This window comes from Salvia hispanica, chromosome 4, assembly GCF_029641045.1.
Source record: "Salvia hispanica isolate PSC_SH4W2 chromosome 4, Shi_PSC_v1, whole genome shotgun sequence".
Taxonomy (NCBI): domain Eukaryota; kingdom Viridiplantae; phylum Streptophyta; class Magnoliopsida; order Lamiales; family Lamiaceae; genus Salvia; species Salvia hispanica.
In genome coordinates, this window is record NC_142695.1 from 57,989,914 (window position 1) to 58,012,248 (window position 22,335).

The 22,335-nt window shown below is 34.1% G+C and overlaps 5 protein-coding genes across 6 annotated transcripts; all 5 read left to right on the forward strand.

The window, feature by feature from the left end:
- The first annotated feature begins 501 nt into the window (after positions 1-501).
- On the forward strand, positions 502-3,270 carry LOC148929687 (receptor-like protein EIX2). Its single transcript, XM_089070081.1, has 2 exons — positions 502-2,916; positions 3,065-3,270. Exon 1 carries the CDS (start codon positions 505-507, stop codon positions 2,905-2,907), a length of 2,403 nt encoding a protein of 800 aa, XP_088926207.1. The 5' UTR covers positions 502-504; the 3' UTR covers positions 2,908-2,916; positions 3,065-3,270.
- Positions 3,271-5,606: 2,336 nt separating this feature from the next.
- On the forward strand, positions 5,607-8,680 carry LOC148929688 (receptor-like protein EIX2). The gene is made up of 2 exons (XM_089056030.1): positions 5,607-8,372; positions 8,482-8,680. Exon 1 carries the CDS (start codon positions 5,660-5,662, stop codon positions 8,363-8,365), a length of 2,706 nt encoding a protein of 901 aa, XP_088912156.1. The 5' UTR covers positions 5,607-5,659; the 3' UTR covers positions 8,366-8,372; positions 8,482-8,680.
- Positions 8,681-9,769: 1,089 nt separating this feature from the next.
- LOC148929689 (receptor-like protein EIX2) lies at positions 9,770-11,893 on the forward strand. Its single transcript, XM_089056989.1, has one exon. The coding sequence runs from the start codon at positions 9,770-9,772 to the stop codon at positions 11,891-11,893; it is 2,124 nt and encodes a 707-aa protein (XP_088913115.1).
- Positions 11,894-14,380: 2,487 nt separating this feature from the next.
- Positions 14,381-17,179, forward strand: LOC148929690 (receptor-like protein EIX2). 2 transcript variants are annotated; one of them, XM_089070108.1, is made up of 3 exons: positions 14,381-15,425; positions 15,492-16,842; positions 16,983-17,179. In XM_089070108.1, the coding sequence occupies exons 1-2, from the start codon at positions 14,444-14,446 to the stop codon at positions 16,826-16,828; spliced, it is 2,319 nt and encodes a 772-aa protein (XP_088926234.1). In that variant the 5' UTR covers positions 14,381-14,443; the 3' UTR covers positions 16,829-16,842; positions 16,983-17,179. The 2 variants fall into 2 exon arrangements, with proteins under 2 accessions (XP_088926234.1, XP_088926233.1); XM_089070107.1 differs by having other exon boundaries at positions 14,381-16,842.
- A 94-nt stretch (positions 17,180-17,273) lies between these two features.
- Positions 17,274-18,517, forward strand: LOC148929691 (putative glutathione S-transferase). Its single transcript, XM_089070109.1, has 2 exons — positions 17,274-17,754; positions 18,070-18,517. The coding sequence occupies exons 1-2, from the start codon at positions 17,437-17,439 to the stop codon at positions 18,430-18,432; spliced, it is 681 nt and encodes a 226-aa protein (XP_088926235.1). The 5' UTR covers positions 17,274-17,436; the 3' UTR covers positions 18,433-18,517.
- The last annotated feature ends 3,818 nt before the right edge of the window (positions 18,518-22,335 follow it).

Below are 22,335 nucleotides of genomic sequence, written 5' to 3' on the forward strand. Positions count from 1 at the left end.
TTTTTCGCTTCGACCAAAATAATGAATATGGTTCGTTCAATTCTTCATTTCATTGATGCCTGTACAGTTAAATTTCCACATAAAATTGATGGAAGAATATCTTTGTACATAATCACGAATTATGTTTCAATTTATAATGTACATAATTTTAGTGATAATAAATTAGCCAACCTTCGCTTTACTATACGTCGTTTTCTTTTCTCTGATTTCGAACGCAATTCTTACGTTCAGATTTGTTTGTATGTTGAAAAACTATTTCGTAATATATAAGCTCGGACCTCTTTTTACGTTATACTATATCTTATCATGAATTATATCTTAAAAAATTATTTTTATATGATTTGTGATTATAACTTAGTCAAGTGTCACTTTCTTGTTTTGTTTTTCAAGTTGACTGTCAAGTTTTCGAGGTACGTTGGGTTTCATTTTAGAGATTTTGCCTATTTAAACCGTTACCCTTAATATACAATTCAGTATCCTACAAAATACAATTCACTTCAATACATGAGTAAAGAGAGTATGATTTCTGAAAAAAGAATAGCAATCAAATTTGTTCTTGTTGTTCTTTCTTGTGTGTTTGTTTCAGGAGACGCGGAAGTGAGATGCATCGAGAGCGAGAGAGAAGCTCTTCTTAGCTTCAAGAATGGCACCATCGACGAGGATGGTGTTCTCTCGTCGTGGCAAAGTGACGAATGCTGCGAATGGCGTGGTGTTAAGTGCAGCAACACCACTGGCCATGTCATCGCCCTCAAATGTGATCATTTTGGATTGGGAGGTGAGGTTCGTTCTTCATTGCTTGAGTTGCATCATTTAAATCATCTTGATCTCAGTGGGAATCAGTTTGGATCCGTTCCAATTCCAGAATTCATCGGGTCTATGAAACAATTACAACACTTGTCTCTTGAGCATTCCGGCTTTCATGGGAAATTTCCTCCTCAGTTAGGGAACCTTACCAACCTACGCTCACTTGCACTCGGTTGGAATGGTTTTGAGACTGTCCCTCCAGAGTTAGGTAACCTCACCAATCTACGCTCACTTGATCTCTCTCTTAACTCTCTGACTTCAATGTCTCTTTCCATACTTGGTTCTGTGTTGGAATCACTCCAAATACTAAACTTGTCTGGAAATCAATTCAACGGATCTATCCCAGACCTGAGACCATTTCCTTCGTTGACACACTTGGACCTCTCCGGAAACAACTTTACAGGTCCCATTCCTCTGAGTCTTGGCCAACTCTCCGAGCTTCAAAATCTAGATCTTTCTTATAATTCTTTGGAAGGTTTAGTGTCTGAATCCCTCTTCATAAAGCTTGACAAGTTAACTACACTGGATTTATCCTTCAATCCATTATTGAACTTGGATATTGCCCCTGATTGGAGTCCTCCTTTTCAGTTGAGTAGAATATTTTTAGCTGAGTGCGATGTGGGTCCATATTTTCCAAAATGGATACGATCTCAAAGGAATTTGTCATCCCTTGATCTCAGTGGTACCAATATAAGAGATGAAGTCCCCATATGGTTGTGGAATACGTCTTCCTTATTAGATTCCCTATATCTCTCAAACAATCAAATAAGTGGTACGATTCCGAATCTCTCATCCACCTCCATCCTGTTTATGGATCTTAGTTACAATCAATTCTCAGGTCCTATACCATTATTTCCTGCCACTACTTATGAGATTAAGTTGAGTGGAAATATGTTTTCCGGTTCAATTTCATCTATTTGTGAAACACACCATGATCAGCTTTGGAATCTTCACCTCTCCAATAATCTGTTGGAAGGACAGGTTCCCAACTGCTGGGAGAAAATGCCGGAATTGCTCTCCCTCAATTTGGCTAACAACAAATTTTCAGGTGAAATACCTGCCTCTTTGGTCGAGTTACAAAACCTTCGTGCCGTACAGATGCATGGTAATAATTTATCTGGTGAATTGCCTTATAGTTTGAGACATTGCCAAGCATTGAAAATCTTTGATGTTGGAGGGAACAAGTTAAAAGGAGAGATCCCCACATGGATTGGTCTGGTGAATAAGATGGTAATTCTAAACCTTCATGGAAATAAATTGCATGGCAGTATTCCTCCCCAAATCTGCAATCTTACTGATATTCAAGTTTTGGATTTATCAGTAAACAACTTATCTTCGATAATACCTGATTGCTTCAACAATTTCACTCTCTTAGCAGATAAGGATTACACGTATGGGTATTCTTTTGCTATATATTTTGGTGACATTGTACATAGGGAGTATGAATATTCAATATTTCAATGGAAAGGTAAGGAAACAGAATACAGGAAAAATCTATGGAGTCTCAAACTCATTGATTTTTCAAGCAATAGATTGACTGGGAACATTCCGAAATCATTTTCCAATATGAGCGGATTAAATTCGTTGAATCTATCAAGAAATAGTTTGACGGGATATATAATTCCAGATATTGGTAAAATGGAGATGCTAGATTCTCTTGATCTATCTCATAACCAACTCTCAGGCAATATTCCTACAAGTTTGGCAGAAATACACACTCTTGGCGTTCTTGATTTGTCGAACAACAAGTTGTCTGGAAAAATTCCGACGGGTACTCAACTTCAGAGCTTCAATGCATCGTCTTATGCCGGGAATGATGGACTTTGTGGCGACCCTCTGCCAAAGTGCCCAGGAGATATCTTGAGGCCGTCCTCCACTAATCCGGCGGAAAACATGAACGAGAAAGACGGCAGCAACTTCTCATTTATGCAAGAAGTTGGCATATCAATGGGCTTTGGTTTTATCTTTGGATTTTGGGGAGTTATTGGCTCATTCGCATTGAAGAAATCGTGGAGAATTGCATTCTTCAACTTATTCGATGCTGCTGGAGATTGGTTCTACGTCAGGATTGTTGTGTTTGTATCCAAATGGAGGCGAAGCTGAAACATGCAGGTAATATCAACTTCATTTTTTGCTCTTAAATACAGTTTTCAGGTAATTTTCCTAAAAAAACATAAAATTTACTCTTCACGTTACTATTTTAACATATTATACTATCAAGATTTTATTTTCATATTCGTAATATCCTCATTATTTTCAGCGGTGAAACTAGGCGCTTTAACGTTCAATCACAACATCGAACTCATGGATGCTGATCTTTCCAAGTTACTGTAATTTGGATTGTTTTTTTCTTATCTCTTGTTTTGTACTTTCACTTTGTTTCAGTTTGTTGCTTTCATTTGTAAACTTTAGGTTTGGTGTGTGTTTATTTCTTCTATAGAAATAAAGTTTGTGTTTTTATACTTAGTTCTTGCCTGTAAATGTCAGCTTTCAGTAGTCTTCACTAATTTTCGACCAAAACAAAGCTAAAATCGTATCTTTGAGGTTTGGTGTTGTAGCCTTAATTATTATTTCCTTATATTGCCAATTTTCTCTTTATTCCAACAACATGTAACATCATCTAAATACAAAATACAATAAGAAGATTATACCAAAACAAGATTGAAAGGACTAACCTTAGTTAACTTTCCCAATAATCATATGAAAAAGTAGAATCACCCAAAACAAGAAATCAATCATATGCTTTTAAATTTTACCTGTCGTCAAACGTGAGGATCATATACTCCCTCCATCTCTTATAATTTGTCGACGTTTGACTCGCACGAGTTTTAAGAAACTGATCAAATTTATCAAATATAACTGGGCTCAGAATGGGCCTTGGAAGTAGAAATGGGCTTTCAACATAAAATTCGGTCAATACTCAATTACTTAAGTTTATCATTCTACTTTTCTAATAAATCTTAACAAGATTTTATTTCTTTAATTTTATTTTAGTATGCGTAAATAGATAATAAATTAAGTTTACTAATTCAATTGATGTTAAATGTTGAATTATTTGCTTTTAGTTTTAATTCACACAGACCACACTACATCCTACATATTGGGTGAATCAAATCCTTGAATTATTAGTTTAGCTTCCAGTAGGACATCTAACTAATTAATTAAATTGTGTATCATCGTAAATAACTAGTTGATTGTAATAATTATTAATCCAAATTTAGAGTAAAATTTATAATAAATAATAACGTCATATGACATGACACGCATGAATTTATCGTATTAGTTTATTTAACCTATGACTTGGCCACATGTATTTTATTTTGTATTTTGCACTTATTGAAGAATTTCTATTATCAATTAATAGTAGTACTGTAGATAATTTCCGGGAAAAAAAAACATATTGTTTTAGGCTAATTGTCACAAATATTCTAACTACATTTCATGTGTTAATTACAGTTTTAGGTTAATTGACACAAATGTTACCATATTTACTTGAATATGTTGTATGCACATTGCTTTTAAAATATTGCAATCAAGATTCCAGTTTTGGTATTATAACATTTCCAATTTTTCAGCAATGAAAATATGGTAATCTTTATAAGTTACTGTAATTTTGCTTTTTTTTTGTTCTTTTTTTTTTGTTGTGAATTGTGTCAAATTTCAATGTACTTTCACTTTTCTAGTCTTTTTACCTTTATTCGTTTTTTGTATTTTCTCATTGAAGAAATCCCTATTTCCTGTCTGGAATTGATAAAGATAAGTGGACACTTTTATGTTACTTTATCTCATGCGAACTCCGGCATGGGCTTTAACATATCAGCCCAAAAACTCTGACTTTATCCGCTAAAGTGTAGCCTATCTGTTCCGTCTCTAGTGATCAACTTCTTTTCGATATGTCATTTAGAAAAATAAATTTTATTAAATTAAGTGGAAAGGAAATAAAGTAGAAATATAAAAAGAAGAAAAAGCAAAATAAAGTAATACTTCTACTTTTTTCTAAATATGAAAATTTATCACTTACGATGAGATATCCAATATCAGTTTTTGCAATGGGACGACGGAGGTACTATGTTATATTTTTCTTTCTAACTTTTAAATACATACTTCCTCCGTCCTTGAAAGTTTGTCACAGTTTAGCATTTCGGTTCATCTCTGAAAGTTTGTCACACTTCACTTTTTACCATTTTTGGTAGTGAACCCTCATATTCCACTAACTCATTCATACTCACATTTTATTATAAAACTAATACTTTAAAAGTAGGACCCACATCCCATCAACTTTTTAAACTCACTTTCCATTATATTTCTTAAAATTCGTACCGGGTCAAAGTGTGACAATATTTGGGAGACGTTGATAGTATAATGTAATCCACCTATCTCATAAATTCATTTTCAATATTATAGCTCGATCTTTTAGGGGTGTCATTTGAATATAAAACGTGTAGATGGATCACTCTACATAAAGTAATATCTTTCATGAGGGACTTTTCGAGTAGAATTATTAATTATTGGTTAGTGATTTATGCTGCATTAAATGAGATGAGGAAATTCCAACCACCGACATATTTTTCTTGGGTCATTCTCAAATTTAAAGTTACAGCATTGACTTATAGACTAAGATTTTTAACTTTCATCAATATTTTTGTGTACAAAAAAAATGACTATTATAGGTTCTTAAAAGTTGATTCAAGTTTTGGTAATCAATATTTCCAACTAACTCCAACCAAAATAATAAATGTAGATCGTCCAACGTAATTAGTAAACTCTTCATTTCAATGATGAGAAAATGATGTACAACTTCATGCATGTATACAAGAAATTCAATTCACTTCCATACATCACTAAAGAGAGTAATATGATTTCTGACAAAAGAACAGCAATCAAATTTGTAGTTGTTGTTCTTCTTCTATGTGTGTTTGTTTCAGGAGATGCAGAAGTGAGATGCATTGAGAGTGAGAGAGAAGCTCTTCTTAGCTTCAAGAATGGCCTCATCGATGAGCATGGTATTCTTTCATCCTGGCGAAGCGACGAATGTTGCGAATGGCATGGTGTTGAGTGCAGCAACACCACTGGCCATGTCATCACCCTCCAACTTAATTCACATTATTCTGCAAAGTTGAGAGGTAAGATTGGCTCTTCATTGCTTGAGTTGGATCATTTAAATCATCTTGACCTCAGTCATAATGATTTTGGAGGCATTCCGATCCCAAAATTCATTGGTTCCATGAAACAATTACGACACTTGTCTCTTGAGAATTGTTATTTTAGTGGGATTATTCCTCCTCAGTTAGGGAACCTTACCAACCTACACTCACTTGACCTTAGTTGGAATGAATTCGGAGAAATTCCCATCCCACAATTCATTGGTTCCATGAACCAATTACAACACTTGTCTCTTCAATTCTCTATGTTTTCTGGGAGCATTCCTCCTCAGTTAGGGAACCTTACCAACCTACGTTCACTTGACCTTAGTCAGAATGATTTTGGAGGCATTCCGATCCCACAATTCATTGGTTCCATGAAACAATTACAACATCTATACCTTGGGGGTTGTAACTTTTCTGGGAGTATTCCTCCTCAGTTGGGGAATCTTACCAACCTACGCTTACTTGACGTCTCATTCAACTCTTTGTGTTGTGTATCTCTATCTCAACTTGGTATTGTACTTAAATCACTCAAAATACTAGACTTGTCCAATAATCATCTCAACGGATCAATGCCGGACCTGAGAGCATTTCCTTCATTGACAGAATTGGACCTTTCAAACAATAACTTTACCGGTTCCATACCCGTAACTATTGGCCATCTCTCCAAGCTTCAAGATCTAGATCTTTCACAAAATTCTTTCAAAGGTTTAGTTCCTCTAAGTATTGGCCAACTCTCAAATCTTCAAAGTCTATATCTTTCTCATAATTCTTTGGAAGGTTTAGTCTCTGAATCCTACTTCTCCAAGCTTGATAAGTTAAAGTCACTAGATCTATCCTTCAATTCATTCATCTTGGATATTCCCTCTAATTGGACTCCTCCTTTTCAGTTGGATAATTTGAATTTAGCCTGGTGCAAAGTGGGCCCATATTTTCCAAAATGGCTCCAAACTCAGAGGAATTTGACATACCTTAATCTCAATGGCACCCATGTAACAGATGAAGTCCCAAGGTGGTTGTGGAGTACGTCTTCTTCATTAAAATACTTATTTCTCTCCTACAATCAAATAAGTGGTACAGTTCTGAATCTCTTATCCACCTCCATTAGGTATATGGATCTTAGTAACAATCAATTCCGAGGTCCTATACCATTATTGTCTGTCAATGCTTCACACATTCAGCTGAATGGAAATATGTTCTCGGGTTCAATTTCATCTCTTTGCAAAACTCCCCATGACTATCTCGAATACTTTGACCTATCAAATAATCAGTTGGCAGGAGAGGTTCCCAATTGTTGGGGCAATATGCCAAGCTTGAGTTACCTCAATTTGGCTAACAACGGTTTTTTGGGTGAAATTCCTCCCTCTTTAGGCAACTTAAAAGAGTTACTTGCACTCATGTTGCATGGTAATGGCTTTTCTGGTGTGTTGCCTTACAATTTGAGACAATGCCAAGAATTGAGAATCATTGATATTGGAAGAAACAAGCTAACAGGAGAGATCCCTACTTGGATTGGCATGCTGTATCAAATGCAATTTCTAAACTTTCGTGGAAATAAATTGCATGGCAGTATTCCTCCCGAGATATGCAATCTTACTAATATTCAAGTTCTAGATTTATCGATAAACAATCTGTCTTCGATAATACCTGATTGCTTCGACAATTTCACTCTCTTGGCAAGTGAGAGTATCAGTGACACATATGCTTACGTAGGTACTATTGGTACACAGTTTGGAGGCTATGAAACATGGGAGTATGAATATTCGTCATTTCAATGGAAAGGTAAGGAATCAGAATACAGGAAAAATCTCGGGCTTCTCAAACTCATTGATCTTTCAAGCAATAGATTGACTGGGAACATTCCCAAGTCATTTTCCAGTATGAGCAATTTAAATTCCTTGAATCTTTCAAGAAATAGTTTGACGGGTCATATTATTCCAGACATTGGTAAAATGGAGATGCTAGATTCTCTTGATCTATCTCATAACCATATCTCTGGCAAGATACCTACAAGTTTAGCTGAAATACACACTCTTGGTGTTCTTGATTTGTCGAACAATAATTTGTGTGGAAAAATTCCAACGAGTACTCAACTTCAGAGCTTCAATGCATCGTCTTATGTTGGAAATGTAGGACTATGCGGCGACCCTCTACCAATGTGCCCCGAAGATAGCTTGAAGCCATCCACCACTAATTCGAGGGACAACATGAATGATAACGATGGAAACATCTTCTCGTTTATGCAAGAAGTTGGGATATCAATGGGCTTTGGTTTTATCTTTGGATTTTGGGGAGTCATTGGTTCATTCATACTGAAGAAATCATGGAGAATTGCATTCTTCAGTTTTTTGGATGCTGTTGGAGATTGGTTCTATGTCAGGATTGCTGAGTTTGTATCCAAATGGAGACGAAGCTGAAATGCAGGTAATATGGGTTGCATTTACTCAAATTTTTGTTATATTCACATTACTTCTGAAATATTGCAATCAAAATTTCATTTGTAAGAATAACTATAACGTCCTCTTTTTTTCAGCGGTGAATGAAGGTGCACAAAGTCATGGCTTGTGATCTTTCTATGTAATTTTACTATATGTTTTCAGTCTTTTTACTTTCATTTGTAAGCTTATGTTGGTGTGCTTTTGTTTCGAATAAATTTACTTCTACACAAACGATATGTACTTACACTTTCCCAATAATCGTATAAAGCAAGTAGAACCAGCCTAAACAAGAAATCAATCATAACTTCATAAGCTTTAGACGTGGACGTGAATCATTCCATTAATATGTCCTCGGAAATTTGTGCTTGTGCGCTGAATTTATTTTAAATGCATAAATATAATCTCATAGTTTATGTCCTTTAGACGTGGACGTGGATCACTTCCATAATTGAAATTCATCGTGGAGGACTTTTCCACTAGAATTAAAATCATAGATAATTTATTTTGATTACAGTATTATAATGCATTAAATGAGTTGAAACGGAAACTAAAGAAATTCCTACCAGGTGGCCGACATCCTATTCATGATTAATCTTTTTTAAAATTAATTAAACTTGACTTAGAAGTCATCCCAAGACTCTTCGAAAAATTAAATTATTAGAATAAATTCAAAAATTAATCCTGTATACTCACTCAAATGATTTTTACGCTACACATTAATTGTTTAAGATTTTGGTCTTAAAATAAATTTGGGTCCATAGTTAATAGTTTAGTCAAAAACTGACTTGGTCAATCGTGTTTTAAAGGGCAAATTGGTCAAATACATTTTAATATAACTTTGGAACATATTTATCTTAAACTCATCAAAACTTTTTGTATATTTGCTTATTTAATACTATAATACTACGACTTTGGAACATACTTATCTTCTATTTTGCAATTATATATTGGAGTAATTTCCAGGAAACCACGTAAACAATATTTTAAGTGCACGCGAAAATGTATTCCAAGTGCAAAAATGTGGATGAATCTAAGTGTGTTGGGCTATTTAAACCCACCAATTTTAGATTGTTTAGCATCCCACATATTTTAGTACCATCAATTAAGAAAGCATGATTTTCCGATCAAGGAATAGCAATCAAATTCGTTCTTGTTATTCTTTTATGTGTGTTTGTTTCCGGAGATGAAGAAGTGAGATGCATAGAGAGGGAAAGAGATGCTCTTCTAAGCTTCAAGAATGGCCTAATCGATGCTGAGTTTGATGATCTCTCGTCGTGGCAAAACAACGAATGCTGCGCATGGAATGGTGTTGAGTGCAGCAACGCCACTGGCCACGTCATCGCCCTCAAAGTCAATGGTGTCATAGTAAAAGATAGCGGTAAGATGGCCTATTCATTGCTTAAGTTGCATCATTTAAAGTATCTTGACCTCAGTGTGAATGATTTTGGATGTATTCCGAGCCAGGAATCCATTGGTTCCATGAAACAATTACAACAGTTAAACCTTTGTGGGAGTGTCCCTCCTCAGTTAGCGAATCTTACCAACCTACGCATACTTGATCTCTCATATAACTTTTTGAGTTCTATATCTTCTTTTACACTTGGTTCTGTATTGGAATCACTTGAAACATTGAAGTTGTCTTATAATAAACTCAATGGGTCGATTCCGGACATAAAAGCATTTCCTTCACTGAAAGAATTGCACCTCGGAAAAAACAACTTTACAGGCTCAATTCCTACGAGTATTGGCCACCTCTCAAAGCTTCAGCTTCTACATCTTCCCTTCAATTCTTTGGAAGGTTTAGTTCCTCTAAGTATTGGCCAACTCTCCGAGCTTCAAGATCTAGATCTTTCGTATAATTCATTGGAGGGTGTAATCTCTGAATCCCACTTCTCCAAGCTTGTTAACTTAAAGTCACTAGATTTGTCCTTTAATCCATTATTGATCTTGGATATTGCCCCTGATTGGAGTCCTCCTTTCTGTTGTTTGAGTAGTTTATATTTAACTAGGTGCAATGTGGGCCCATATTTTCCAAAATGGATCCGAAGTCAGACGAATTTGTCAATCCTTGATCTCCGTGATGCCAAAATAAGAGATGAAGTCCCAAGGTGGTTGTGGAGTACGTCTACTTTATTAAAGTCTTTATATCTATCCGACAATCTAATAAGTGGCACAATTCTGAATCTCTCATCTACCTCTATCTTGTCTATGGATGTTAGTTACAATCAATTCTCAGGACCTATAGCATTATTTCCTGCCAACGCTACTGATATTCTGCTGAGTGGAAATATGTTCTCCGGTTCATTGTCATCCATTTGCCAAACTATCCACAGTCATCTTGAATACATTGACCTATCAAACAATCAGTTGGCGGGAGACGTTCCCAACTGCTGGAAGAATATACCCAACTTGCACTCCCTCAATTTGGCTAACAACAGTTTTTCTAGTGAAATTCCCGCCTCTCTGGGCGCTTTACATAACCTTGGTGCACTACAAATGCATGGTAATGAGTTATGTGGTGAGTTGCCTTACAGTTTGAGACTGTGCCAAGCATTGGAAATGATTGATGTTGGAGGGAACAAGTTAACAGGAGAGATCCCCAGTTGGATTGGCCAACTGTATAAAATGCAAATTCTAAACCTTCGTGGAAATAATTTGCATGGCGAGATTCCTCTCCAAATATGCAATCTTACTAGTATCAAAGTTTTGGATATGTCGATAAACAATCTATCTTCAATAATACCTGATTGCTTCAACAGTTTTACTGTCTTGGCTAGTAAGGATTCCACATTTTTTGATCTATTTCTGTTTGATCCAATATACATTATCAACGAAAAGAAGCACAATGGATATTCATCATTTCAATGGAAAGGTAAGGAATCTGAATTTTGGGATAATCTCGCACTTGTCAAACTCGTTGATTTTTCGAGCAATAGATTAACCGGAAACATTCCCAAATCATTTTCCACTTTGAGAGGTTTAATATCCTTGAATCTATCAAGAAATAGTCTGAAAGGATATATAATTCCGGATATTGGTAATATGGAGGTGCTAGATTATCTTGATTTATCTCATAACCAACTCTACGGCAAGATACCTACAAGTTTGGCCGAAATACACAATCTTGGCTTTCTTGATTTGTCAAACAACAATTTGTCTGGAAAAATTCCAACGAGTACTCAACTTCAGAGCTTCAATGCATTGTCTTATGCTGAGAATGATGGACTTTGTGGCGACCCTATGCCAAAGTGCCCTGGAGATAGCTTGAGGCCATCCACCCCTAATCCGGAGGAAAACATGAATGAGAAAGAAGGCATCAACTTCTCATTTATGCAAGAAGTTGGCATATCAATGGCCTTTGGTTTTATATTTGGATTTTGGGGAGTTATTGGTTCATTCATACTGAATAAATTATGGCGAATTGCATTCTTCAACTTATTTGATGCTGCTGGACATTCGTTCTACGTCAGGATTGCTGTGTTTGTATCCAAATGGAGACGAAGCTGAAACATGCAGGTAATATCAACTACATTTCTTGCCATTAAATACAGTTTCCGGCTAATTTTCGCAAATATCAACTACATTTACTATCAAGATTTGATTTTTTTGATTCATAACATCCTCATTTTTTTTCAGCGGTGAAGGCACTTTAACATGGCTTGTGATCTTTCCAAGTTACTATAATTTGGATTGATTGTTCTCAATCTCTCTGTTATGAATTAAAGCAATGTACTTTCACTTTGTTTCAATTTCTTGCTTTCATTTGTAAACTATGTTTGAATCGTGTTTGGTCATAATTTAACATAGATTGTTATAATTAATTAATCCAAAATTAGAGTATATAATTTTTTTCAATTTCAAAAAATTAGCGCTTTGCTATTTTGGTAGTATCTTTTCATTGGCTTAGCCACATACTCCATATTTCAAAATACATGTATTTTGCAATTATTGAAGTCTTCATCTCTTGATTTAGTGATGAAGTAATTTCTAGTCAAACTCAACAATGACTTTTTGGTCTGGTGAATTTACTGAAGATTTCTCTCATCCATTAGTAGTGAAGTCATTTATAGGAAACCATAACATTATGTAGTGGGTTTGGTAACGTTCCAAATCACTTTTTCATTTGATTTCTCTTTCACCTCATTTTTCTATACGCAAGCAACCAAATTAAATAGGCAATTCCGCATAGATTGAGTTTTGTTAATAATTCGTAGGAATTCTTTCGTCATTTAAAACCCCACCCCAATTTCTACGTTACGCTAACAGCTTTGTAGCTAGGGTCAAGTTTTTGAAATTTGATTTTTATGTAGAAATTCAGTTATCCGGGAAATTTAGTAGATATATGTATTAATTAAATTTAGTTCATTTTTATTATTTTCAATTTGTATCCAAAATTAGTCTATTTTTTCAATTTTAGTACTCCCTCCGTCCCATATAAATAGGCCCTTTAGGGTTGACACTGACACGGGTTTTAATGTGTAATTGGTAAAGTAAAAGAAAAGGAGAAAAAATACTTAGTTGAAATTGTGCAGTGGATGGTTGGGTCCATAAATGATAAAATAAAAGAGAAAGAGAAAAAGGTTGTCATAAATGGAAATGGACTATTTCTATGGAATGGACGAAAGCGAAAATATGGTTTATTTCTATGAGACGGATGAGAGTATCTTTTTTTTTTCTAATAAGATGAGTCTCACTGTTACTCACTAACAATACTCGATTAAATAGGATAAAATTGAAACAACGATTAAATATTAAAGATGAAATTAATTAAACCACCAAAGGACTACATAATGGGACCAAACTAAGCTATGTACTCTCTCAAGATGCCAACATTCTTTAGTAGCACGAGATTTTAGGATAAATTTTTAAGTGAAGTACGTAGATAGGAAAATTAATGTAGTTAAATAATTTAATGAGAGAGGAGAGATGAATTTATTTCCATATAGAAAATGGATCTTGAGTGGGATGGAAGAAGTAGATATTCATTTTTGATAAGTTTTTCTTTTAAATCTTACTAACAATACTTCAATTATTTTTTCTTTTTCAATCTTTTCTACTTTGTCAATTTTAAACTAAAATTTGGGTCGTTCCAAGTTGACTGATCAAGTCTTTGGCAATCACTTTTTCAAATTGCTATAATTCATGTATACATTTCATGGCAATACAACCTATAATTTCCACATTTCATTGATGAGAAAATGGTGTACAACGTCATGCATGCGTAATTCAATTCGTCATTAAATTTATGGGAAATATGTTGTATAATTAATCTAGTTTTTCGTTTGTTTGATATATAATACTCCCTTCGATCCATTGATATTCTTTTTTTGTTATTTCCAATAATTACAATTGATGGATTTCCATTTATAGTAAAAAAATAATACATATTCTTTTTTTGGTATTTCCAATAATTACAATTAATAGATTTCCATTTATAGTAAAAAAAATAATACAATGCATTATTTTATCTTACTTTATCTTTCTCTTACTTGATTCTCTTCATTTAACTTAATAAATACTCCCTCCGTCCCCCATTAAGAGTCACATTTTTCCATTTCGGCCCGTCTCCAATTAAGAGTCACATTTCATTTTTACCATAAATGGTAGTAGGTCCCACATTCCACTAACTCACTTCACTCACATTTTATTATAAAACCAATATAAAAAAGTGGGTCCCACATTTCACTAACTTTTGCAACCAACTTTTCTTTATATTTCTTAAAACCTGTGCCCGGTCAAATGGTGACTCCTAATGGGAGACGGAGGGAGTATCATTTTCTTAAATCGGGCCAAAAAATATCAATCACTTATACTAGAACTGTGACGCAGGGAGTAAAGGTGAATTAAATTTGCACAGCAAAATCAGGATAATTTTTTTCCCTACCGCTGGATTAAATAATGGGGCTAAACTAAGCAATAGCCCTATAAACGCAATGTTTGAGAAAATATGGTGGTTTCACATTTGGTGGACCATCTCAACATTATGTTTACCTCTATATAGACCGTTGAGTTGATACAGTGGAGTATCCAACAAAAAACATATCATTTCCATACATCATGACTAAAGAAATAATAGCAATCAAAATTGTTCTTGTTATTCTTTCATGTGTGTTTGTTTCAGGAGATGCAAAAGTGAGATGCATAGACAGCGAGCGAGAAGCTCTTCTTAGCTTCAAGAAGGATATCATTGATGAGAATGAAATTCTCTTGTCGTGGCAAAGCAACGAATGCTGCGAATGGCATGGTGTTGAGTGCAGCGACACCGGTCATGTCACCGCCCTCCGAATCTGCAATGTGGCATTTGGAGGTAAGATTGGCTCGTCATTACTTGCGTTGCAGCAGCTAAATACCCTTTCCCTTGGTGGCAATAATTTCGGTGGATTTCCAATCCCGGAATTCATTAGTTCCATGAAACAATTACAATACTTGCAGCTTAGCTCGTCTAACTTTCGCGGGATCATACCTCCTCAGTTAGGGAACCTTACCAACCTACGCTCACTTGATCTCTCGTTTAACTCTCTGTCTTCTATATCTCTTTTTCTGAATGGTTCTGTGTGGGAATCAATTGAATCACTGGACTTGTCTTATAATAATCTCACGGGATCAATCCCGGACCTGAGAGCATTTCCTTCATTGACAGAACTGGTCCTTTCCGGAAATAACTTTACCGGCTCCATTCCTATAAGTATTGGCCAACTCTCCTACCTTCGATATCTCGATCTTTCTTCTAATTCGTTGGAAGGTTTAGTCTATGAATCCCACTTCTCCAAGCTTCATAAATTAGTGTCACTAGATTTATCCTTCAATCCATTATTGATCTTGGATATTACTCCTAATTGGAGTCCTCCTTTTCTGTTGAGTGCTATAAAATTAGCCGGGTGCAATGTGGGCCCGTATTTTCCAAATTGGATTCGAACTCAGATAAATTTGTCTCTTCTTGATATTAGTGGTGCCAATATAACAGATGAAGCCCCGAAGTGGTTGTGGAGTGTTTCTCCTTCGTTAAAGTCCTTGTATCTCTCTTACAATCAAATAAGTGGTAAAGTTCCGAATCTCTCATCCGCTTCCATCAAGTATATAGATCTTAGTTACAATCAACTTTCAGGTCCTGTACCATTATTTCCTGCCAATGTTTCCGAGATTCGGTTGAGTGGAAACATGTTCTCCGGGTCAATTTCATCTATTTGCAAAACTCGCCACGATGAGGTTAAACACATTGACCTATCCAACAATCAACTGGCCGGAGAGGTTCCCCGCTGCTGGGAGAAAATGGAGGGCCTTGTGTCCCTCAATTTTGCTAACAACAGTTTTTCGGGTGAAATTCCTCTCTCCTTGGGAGTATTACATAACCTCGGTGCACTACAAATGCATGGTAATAATTTATCTGGTGAGTTGCCTTATGATTTGAGACATTGTCAGGAATTGAAAATCTTTGATGTTGGGGAGAACAAGTTAACAGGAGAGATCCCTTCTTGGATCGGCCAGCTTAATCAAATGCAAATTCTAAACCTTCGTGGAAATAAATTGCATGGCAGTATTCCTCAGGAGATATGCGATCTTACTAGTATTCAAATTCTAGATTTGTCGTTAAACAATCTGTCTTGGATAATACCTGATTGCTTCGACAATTTTAATATCTTGTCTAGTAAGTTTGCCTTGAATCCATCCATTTATGGAAATTTTTTTGGTCAAATTGATGCTAAGATCGATGGCTATGCGGTATCAAATGGTGAATGTTTTGGTATTGGAGATCGTGTTACTATCAATGCGAATAAGCGCTATGGATATTCATCGTTTCAATGGAAAGGTAAGGAATCTGAATATTGGGAAAATCTCCGTCTTCTCAAACTAGTTGATGTTTCAAGCAATAGATTGATTGGGAACATTCCCAAATCATTTTCCACTATGAAGGGATTAAGATCCTTGAATCTATCTAGAAATAGTTTGAATGTATATATAATTTCAGATATTGGAAAAATGGAGATGCTAGAGTCTCTTGATCTGTCTCACAACAAATTCTCTGGAAAGATACCTACAAGTTTGGCACAAGTAAACACTCTTGGCGTTCTTGATTTGTCCAACAACAAATTGTCCGGGAAAATTCCAACTGGCACTCAATTGCAGAGCTTCAATCCATCGGCTTATGCAGAGAATTATGGACTATGTGGCAACCCTATGCCAAAGTGCCCGGAAGATAGATTGAGGCCACCAACCACTAATCCAAGGGAAAAATTGAATGAAAAAAATGGCAGCGTCTTTTCATTTATGCAAGAAGTTGCCATATCAATGGGTTTTGGTTTTATCTTTGGATTTTGGGGAGTTATTGGCTCATTTATACTGAAGAAATCATGGAGAATTGCATTCTTCAACTTGTTTGATGCTGCTGGAGATTGGTTCTACGTCAGGATTGCTGTGTTTGTATCCAAATGTAGACGAAGCTGAAATACTTATGTCAGGTAATATTACCTAAATTCTATGCACTTAAATACATATTTTGTTTAATTTTGCAAATAACATAACATTTACTCGAATTTGTTTATATTCACATTACTTTAAGATTTCATTTTATTGATTTATAACATCCCCATTTTTTCAGCGGTGAAAGAGTTCAATCAAGGTCAAACTCATGGATGGTATCTTTCCAACTTGCTATAATTTTGGATTTTTTTTCTTCTTTTTTTTTTGTGATTTGTGTCAATGTACTTTTACTTTATTTCAGTTTCTTGCTATCATTTATAAATTGTATGGTTGGTGTGTATTTATTTCTTCTTGGAATGAATGTTTGTGTTTTTATATTGATTTTCACTTTGTTTGCATAGTAGGAAAATGCATGTATATGCTCTAGTCTGATTTCTTTCTAAGTCTTGTATATTATATAGTAATTCTCTACTTTATGTCTTAATCACATTACCTCATTGAAATTCCACATGGAGGACTTTTTAACTAGAATTATTATCATATTACTTAAGTTATAAAAAATTGTCATTGGTGAATCCTTTACTCCCATATCCACACTTTGCTTTGAGACATTTTCACTTCATCACTCGAACATGGAAGGCAAGGTGATTCTGCTTGATTTTTATCCGAGCATGTTCGGAATGAGGGCAAGAGTTGCGTTAGCAGTGAAGGGCATCGATTACGAGCACAGAGAGGAGGACTTGCAAAACAAAAGCCAGCTTCTCCTCGAGTCCAACCCCGTTTACAAGCAGATCCCCGTTTTGATCCACAACGGCAAACCCGTTTGTGAATCATTTATAATTGTCGAATACATCAACGAGGTGTGGAAGGACAAATCTCCGACGCTGCTGCCTTGTGATCCTTACCAACGAGCTCAAGCAAGGTTCTTAGCTGATTATATAGACAAAAAGGTAATATATAAATATAGTTGAACCATATCTTAATTTTATTCTATTTGGAGTCGTAGTCAATTTCAAATAGTTGTCTCTAATAAATTATGTGAAGGTTCGGTGATGCATACCCAAACTGACATTAGTATAATATAATTAATAATGTTTGTTTTGGGCACCCAAACTGACATTAGTATAATATAATTAATAATGTTTGTTTTGGGCTAAACCCTTGTGATTTTATATGTTTATAGTTTGTATGATTATATATTGCGTGCAACTTTACTTATTTCCTGACTCTAGCAAGTTCGATGATATCTTGATGATGAATTGTAGGTAATGGAAACCGGAAATTGGATATGGTGTGCGGAGGGAGAAGAGAAAGAGGCCGGTAAGAAGGGGTTCGCGGAGCTCCTGAAACATATGGAGTCAGAGCTAGGCGATAAGCCCTTTTTCGGCAGCAACGGCTTCGGGTTTTTGGATGTGGCTTTGATCACATATTCCCCATGGTTTCAGACATATGAAACATGCGGCAATTTTAGCATTCAACAAGACTATCCCAAACTGAACTCTTGGGTAAAGAGGTGTTTGGAGATAGAGAATGTGTCTAAATTGTTGGCAGATCCCGATAACGTTTATAACTACTATTTGACTCTTAAGAAAAAGCGCGGCTTTAAATTTCTATTCGTTTATCAATAAAAAAAAGAATAGAATTCACTAGTCTTGTTTCGATCATGATGTATTTTCCATGCTGTGCAATATTTACTTTAGCCTTTCCCATGAACTTTATCTTATTATCTAGGACAAGCAAATTTAAAAACGCAAACTATTTCATATTATGATAATAATATGCATTAACCCCACAAAGATCTGGTCATCGAATCATGATTTGGCTAGATATTAAAAGCTATCTTGAAGAATTGATTTTAATATTAAATAAAGCTATCGAATCATGATTTGGCTAGATACTAAAAGAAATAATAATAAATTAATATTCTTATAGTATAATTTTTAATTTAATTATATTATTACTAAGTTCTACTTACCTTCAAATATTTGTTTTAATTTCTTACTAATTAAGTAAAGCTATAAAATCAGGATTTGGCGTAATAATAGAAATATACTTTTATAAATTTTAGTAATAAAAGTAATAATAATAATAATAAATTAACAGTTTATTTATTATTTTAATTGTTTTTTATTATTATTAGTGCTACTTATAGAGTGAGATAATGATTTGATAGAAACAGTATTTAAGTAAAAGTTTAAAAATATTCAAGCACCGAAATGCAATATTTAGCTGGCTTCAAATGGGCCACATATTGGGTCAAAAAGTTGAAATGGGCTTCAAACATAAAAATTTCTCAATAACCATAAATCGTTAGCGGATCATTCTAGGTCCACTTTCAATTCTCTGTCTTCAAATGATTTATTGTAGTATCTTCAATTTTATTTTGGCATAAGTATAACTTAAAATAATTAACTAGAGTTATATAACTCAATCAAAGTTTATACACTATCTTTTAATATAATTCACACACACAATATACCACACTCCACACACATTGGCGGACTCAAACATCTATACTAAGAATATCTAACTAATTGATTGTTAAAATTTACAAATCCAAAAATCAGAGTCTAGATTTTTTTTAATTCAAAGATAAAACATTTAGTGAATAAATGTGATAAAATTGGTTCTATTTTAATTTTGGAATAATTAAAATTTACAATCAAACATCGCTTTGCTATTATGGTAGAATTTTGTTATTGAACATGACTTGGAGTCTTGGATAAATATATTTTACTTTGTAATCCCCTGTCTTATAAAAATAATCTCCTTTTTCAATTTTAGTTCATCCCATAAATTTAATCCAATTCTATTTTTTAGTAATTTTTCCCCTGTGAATCTCATTTTCTTTTTACCTTTCTCCTACTTTATAAAATTTCACTTTCAAAAACATATCTTCTTCAAAATCTATATTTTTTTTGGACAAGGAGTATTTTGCAATTATTGAAAAGTTTCTCTGGTTATTTAGTGATGAAGTAATTTCCAGGAAACCATGATTTTTAGCTTTAGATCACCTCGTGACTTTTTTTTCATACTGAATTTATCACATGGCTACATTTTTTCTTGTAGTACAATAATTGTTGAAAAAGCTCTCACGAGTCACATCAATTAGTACTGTAGTCAATTATTGGAAACGACTTGACTCAAGTCTTCGGTAAATTAATTAGGATAACAACAATGGAATTAAATAAATACTCCCATGGGATTCCATATTTTATTAACTCATTAATATTCACATTTTATTTTATTATAAAATTAATACTTTAAAATTAAGATCTATATCCCACCAACTTTTCCAACTCACTTTTCATTTGATTTTTTAAAAATCGTGTCGGATCAAAATGTCCCAAATTATGTAGGACGGGGGGATTATATCGTTAGCGTGATAAGTAGATACTTCCTCCATTTCTGAAAATTTGACACTTATTTCTTTTTTCGTCCGTCCTAAAAAAATGTCACATTTCACTTTTACCATTTTTGGTAGTGGTCCCCATATTCCACTAATTCATTCTCACTCACATTTTATTTTAAAACTAATATATAAAAGTAGGACTCACATGCCACCAACTTTTTCAATCCACTTTCTATTACATTTCTTAAAATCCGTGCAGGGTCAAATGGTGCCAAATTTTAAGGGACAGAGAGAGTACTAAAAAGTAAGAAAAAAAAGAGGTAAAGTGAATAAAGTAGAAAATAAATAAAGTAAAGAGAATAAAGTAAAAGAGAGAAAGTAAAAATTAGAAAAAAAAAAGTTACTCCCTCCGTCCCGCTTTAGGAGTCCCGGTTGAGTCGGGCACATGTTTTAAGAAAGAAGTGTTTGAGTGTGTAATAAATAAATATTGTAATAGATGTTGGGACCCACTTTTAATTGAGTGTCCGATAAATAAATGTTGTAGTGGATGTTGGGATCCACTTTTAACACTTTTTTATTAGTTGTTGTGGATGTTGGGATCCACTTTTAACACTTTTGTAGGTATTTTTTATTAATTTATCTCAACCGAGACTCCTAAAGCGGGACGGAGGGAGTATATAGTAACTTCATGTTTTAGTCTATAGTTTAAATTAACAGTTATCCTATATCACTACTCTATGTTGGAAATTATTTCGTCTTTTGAAACACCAACCAACCCGATTTCTACACAATATTATCTTGAATTATTTCGTCTAAGGTCTAAGATAGTACAAGTTTTTAGATTTAGATAATTTGGTAAGTACTCCCTCCGTTCCATAGTAACAAAGTCGTTTCTTTTCGGCACGGAGATTAAGAAAATTGTGTTAGGTGAGTTAAGTGAAGAGAGAATAAAGTGGAAAATGAAAACGGTAGAGAGATGAAAAGAGAATAAAGTAAGAGAGAGTAAAGTAGGTGTGGAGAAATGTGTTGACCTTTACTAAAAAAGGAAATGACTCTATTACTATGGAACGTACCGAAATGACAAAATGACTCTATTACTATGGAACGGAGGGAGTACAAAAGAGTCGGATATAAATAAAATTTCAAAAGATTTATTTTGGAAGAATATCAGTTTACATAATCACAAATTATGTTTCAATTTATAATGTACATATTTTTAGTAATAATAATTTAGTCAACTATGTGTCATTTTTCTTCTCTGATTTGGAACGCAATCCTTACGTTCAATTTTTTTATATGTTGAAAAAAATATAAAAGCTCGGACCTCTTTTTACGTTATACTATATCTTATCATGAATTATATCTTAAAAAATTATTTTTATATGATTTGTGATTATAACTTAGTCAAGTGTCACTTTCTTGTTTTTTTTCTCAAGTTATTATGAATTGTCTTCCAAGTTATTATGTAATATTGAAAATATTCTGATTATTACGAATTATTCTGATTTGTGATTATAACTTAGACAAATTATTTTGTCTCAAGTGTCAATTCGTATATAATCATTACGAATTGTCTTCCAAGTTATTATGTAATATTTTAAGTGATCATGAATTAGTCAAACTTCGCTTTACTATTGGTCCTTTTCCGTTGATTTTTAACGCAATTCTTACGTTAAACTTTGTTTATATATCGGAAGAAAAGTGATTAATGTAAAACTATATAAAATGCATAGTTAAAAAATAAATTTCAGCCATTAGATGAAAAAATGGAAGGATGAGATTAGATGAATTTTTAAAACATGGAGTTCACTATAAGAGCGTTTTCGTGCCCTCCCTGTTTTCAAATTCACTAAACATGAATTTGAAAACACGAACCAACTAAACCTAGACCCTTCACTATAATGACATTTGCGTTCAATCCGTGTTTTCAAATCTATGTTACGAACTAAAACGCCTTTATAATAAACTAAAACAAATTTATAGTGACCAAACGCAGTTATAGTGAACTCCGCGTTCTAGCGTATAGTTATGCATTAAAGTAATAGTTGTCCTATATCACTACTCTATGTTGGAAAATTATTTCGTTTTTTAAAACACCAACCCAATTTCTACGCTATGTTATCATGAATTATTTCGTCTTTGATAGTACAATTTTAAGATTGAGAAAATTTTGGTAAGT